General features: G+C 39.1%; 1 protein-coding gene across 1 annotated transcript; it reads right to left on the bottom strand.

The window, feature by feature from the left end:
- Positions 1-219: 219 nt before the first annotated feature.
- On the bottom strand, positions 220-1,594 carry LOC134314631 (ring-infected erythrocyte surface antigen-like). The gene is made up of 2 exons (XM_062995297.1): positions 807-1,594; positions 220-673 (listed from the first exon to the last, which is right to left on the bottom strand). The coding sequence occupies exons 1-2, from the start codon at positions 1,540-1,542 to the stop codon at positions 582-584; spliced, it is 828 nt and encodes a 275-aa protein (XP_062851367.1). The 5' UTR covers positions 1,543-1,594; the 3' UTR covers positions 220-581.
- Positions 1,595-2,707: the final 1,113 nt, after the last annotated feature.

Raw genomic sequence — 2,707 nt, 5'->3', positions numbered from 1 at the left:
GGTTTGATTTATTAATGTCAAATTATTTTTATGTTCTTACTACAAAGCTAACGCAGGCCGTTTCCTGCCAATTATCCTAACCACCGCCAGAGCAGGCAGAAACAAAACAACAAATAAGCACTAATGAAATGCCAAGCTTGCAGTATTATTTATGTTTATTTAAAAACACTTAAATAATATATACAGTTTAAATCAATATAAAAACAACAAAAGCCACAATTTACTTTTAGAGCAGTCAATTTATTTATAGCATTTACAATAGACATTGTCTCAAAGCAACTTTACAGACTAAACCACAGTTGGGCCCCTAAACAAGGACTTAAACACTGTCTGTTTTTTTGTATTAGTAATCAGAAGGTTGCTGGTTTAAGCCCTATTGCTGCAAAGTTGCCACCGTTGGGCCCCTGAGCATGGACTTAAACGCTGTCTGTTTTTTATTATTATTATTAATCAGAAGGTTGCTGGTTTAAGCCCCATTGCTGCAAAGTTGCCACAGTTGGGCCCCTGAGCAGGGACTTAAACACTTGTCTGGTCTCTTTCATATGATCCTTGTGGTCTTCCTCCCCTCCACAGCTAGGATGTTAACCAGTCAGTGCATTGCGGAGCCAGACCACAGCCCGGTCAAATAAAGAGGGACGATATCTGCCGTAATTTAAATGTAAGGACTGCCCACCTAAACAAGAACAGAACAATTATTATTATTAACAGTTCCTATATATAATTACTACACTGTATATATTTAGTATATACATAAACATTAACTCTCTACACACCCACTCACCCACCCACTACACTCACTTACTTACTCTGTCTACTGAATTCCAAATTGGTCACCAGTGGCCTTGCTCTGTCTCTATTGCTCTCAGAAATGGTTTCAAACAGTGCTCTTTCTAACTCTCCAAAGTCCTGCAAATTTTGTCCTATCTGTGCCCTTTCTAACTCTCTATTGTCCTCCATATTTTGTCCTATCTCTGCCCCTCCTAACTCTCTATTGTCCTGCAAATTTTGTCCTATCTGTGCCCTTTCTAACTCTCTATTGTCCTCCATATTTTGTCCTATCTCTGCCCCTCCTAACTCTCTATTGTCCTGCAAATTTTGTCCTATCTGTGCCCTTTCTAACTCTCTATTGTCCTCCATATTTTGTCCTATCTCTGCCCCTCCTAACTCTCTATTGTCCTCCATATTTTGTCCTATCTGTGCCCTTTCTAACTCTCTATTGTCCTGCATATTTTGTCCTATCTGTGCCCCTCCTAACTCTCTATTGTCCTCCATATGTTGTCCTATCTCTGCCCTTTCTAACTCTTTATTGCGCTCCAAAATGTTTCGTATCTGTCTGATGTCCTCAGCTATTCCTTCCAGCTGTGTCCTGTCTGCCTGTCTCATGTTCTGTGGAATGTCTTCCACCAGCTCCGTCTGCACCGCGACAGTTGCGGTGCTCTTTGGTGCTTTACCCCATTTCTGATAAAGCAGATAACAGCCGGCAGCAGCAGCAGCTGTAACGCCGACCGCGACGCCTCCCCATTTAAAGGCACTGAACGCCATTGAAAATACCGTGAACGTGCGTGATAAATCGCCGCGTGTGTCTCGCTCGGGTGTCGGTGAACGACTGATGGAGGATCGTCCTCTCTGCTCTATTTATACCCTCCGTGGAGTGGAATTCTTGCTACGTCACAAAGCTAGGTAGCACGTCATCCTAATAGACCGTTGAAGTCGTGAGTCATTCTGTAATCCTCGTTATGCCCATATTTGGAGACCCGGGTCTAACCGCGATTTCCTATATGAAAAATGAACGGGGTTAAAAAAAAAAACAGCTCTAACGCCTCCTGTGCTGAATAAACATGTTTAGAACCCTGTACGTTTTGTTCTGTGTACATTTTTCTCCTGTACATCACTGGATCCTACGGAGCCCCTAAGGTGACATCCCCTAAAAAAAATAACGCCTGGCCACGACTTACTTAACGCGTTCCCACGCCTTAATAATATGGCATGCATTTGGGGCCAAAATCGTCTTAGTTTTAACGCCTGTACACGTAAAAATATTACGTGTCCAGACGTAAAATATGTACGTGTGATGTATTGAGACGTATTTCTTTTACGTGTACAGACGGCTTATTTTTTGCGTCTGCAGAGGTACTTTTTTTACGTGTACAGACGGCTTATTTTTATGTTTCCAGAGGTTTTTATTTTACCCGTACAGACGTAATTGTACAACGTCTTGGCATTTTGCCAGTAGATGGAGATATTTACTTACAAATTGAATTAAGTTGCACAGTGAAGGTGATTCTTTGTTTATTAACCTGCTGCTTTATTTCTTGATATTCTGTAGGATTATTTTCTTTAGTTTTATTATGATGATAAATGTAGTATGATGTAAATATACATTTATAGTATTAAACACCATTAGGTTATTACTTTGAACAAGCAATTAATTTGTTTTTAAAAGATACAGTTTAAAATATAAAACAAAAATAAAATCAATATACACACATATATTAAAAGTAATGTTAATAAATCTGTAAACACTTTGAAAATGGTCCAGATCTTTAATTGTTATTTCAGTCAATAACAAGCAGCAATGATAATTTAGATATGAAGTTTCTTCCTGTAGCATAGTCAAAAGAAGCATGCAAAATATCTGGTTCTGACATTGCCATGGTCAAAATCTCACAAAATGGGAGTTTATTTATTGAGGAAAATATTTTTAAAA

This window comes from Trichomycterus rosablanca, chromosome 5, assembly GCF_030014385.1.
Source record: "Trichomycterus rosablanca isolate fTriRos1 chromosome 5, fTriRos1.hap1, whole genome shotgun sequence".
NCBI classification, from domain to species: domain Eukaryota; kingdom Metazoa; phylum Chordata; class Actinopteri; order Siluriformes; family Trichomycteridae; genus Trichomycterus; species Trichomycterus rosablanca.
This window is presented reverse-complemented; position numbering and strand designations above follow the sequence as displayed.